The 812-nt window shown below is 47.2% G+C and overlaps 1 protein-coding gene across 1 annotated transcript; it reads right to left on the minus strand.

Moving 5' to 3' along the window:
- Positions 1-35: 35 nt before the first annotated feature.
- Positions 36-806, minus strand: LOC103399372 (transketolase-like protein 1). The gene is made up of 4 exons (XM_008338070.3): positions 651-806; positions 434-564; positions 261-344; positions 36-156 (listed from the first exon to the last, which is right to left on the minus strand). Exons 1-4 carry the CDS (start codon positions 709-711, stop codon positions 55-57), a joined length of 378 nt encoding a protein of 125 aa, XP_008336292.3. The 5' UTR covers positions 712-806; the 3' UTR covers positions 36-54.
- Positions 807-812: the final 6 nt, after the last annotated feature.

The raw sequence follows: 812 nt of genomic DNA on the forward strand, positions 1-812 counted from the left end.
TACATATATATACATACACATATATATTTTTTTGCACTTAAAATGTAAAGTTGACTAACCTTCACTGGCCAGAATATCAGCAGCAGCAAGAGCCTCGTGCAGAGTAATACCGGCTCCAATCACAGTAACCTGATCATTGTCGGACTGACGTACCACCTGTTAGAGAGAACATGCTTCGTCATCAGATTCTGTTTATCAACTACCATAGTTAACCCGAGCGAACTGGAGGTTTGCCGTGTAAAGCGAAGCGCTGACGTTACCTTGGCTTGACCCACTTCAAACTTCTCATCTGGGGAGTAGATGACTGAGGTTTCTGGACGACTGGTGCGGATGAAACAAATACCCTAACAACATTGACAGGTAAAAGGCAGCATCGTGTTACTCTAATGGTCAGCTACAGTACACAGCTGTTATTCTGTTGCCCAGTACGGACCTTTGTGTTGGCAGCTAGCTCCACGGCCCTTGCTGTAGACATTCCATCACTGGGGTAAAACACAGTGCAGGTTGGAATAGCGCGAAACATGGCCAAGTCCTCCAGGGCCATCTGGGAAGGACCGTCCTCACCTGAAGGGAAGACAAAAGTAAAAAAAAAGGGAACACTAATCTAGTATAGAGAGAAAACCAAAAGTACAGCCGAGTAGTAAGCTCACCAATGGAGACTCCACAGTGGGATCCAACCAGGTTTACATTTGACTGAGAGATGGCTCCCATCCTTATCTGGTCGTAGGCTCGGGATAAGAACGCAGCAAAAGTGCTGGCAAATGCAACCGTGCGGTCACGAGCAGCGCAGCCAATGGCTACTCCCACCTGTA

Source organism: Cynoglossus semilaevis, unplaced genomic scaffold, assembly GCF_000523025.1.
Source record: "Cynoglossus semilaevis isolate Cse_v1.0 unplaced genomic scaffold, Cse_v1.0 C19046424, whole genome shotgun sequence".
NCBI classification, from domain to species: Eukaryota; Metazoa; Chordata; class Actinopteri; order Pleuronectiformes; family Cynoglossidae; genus Cynoglossus; species Cynoglossus semilaevis.

Excerpts from the sequence above, each read along its gene's own strand:
- LOC103399372 (XM_008338070.3), bottom strand. The coding sequence starts at position 711 with ATGGGAGCCATCTCTCAGTCAAATGTAAACCTGGTTGGATCCCACTGT. Across the intron at positions 345-433 it reads AGCTAGCTGCCAACACAAAG|GGTATTTGTTTCATCCGCAC; the intron begins GTCCGTACTGGG and ends CAATGTTGTTAG. Across the intron at positions 157-260 it reads TTGAAGTGGGTCAAGCCAAG|GTGGTACGTCAGTCCGACAA; the intron begins GTAACGTCAGCG and ends TCTCTCTAACAG.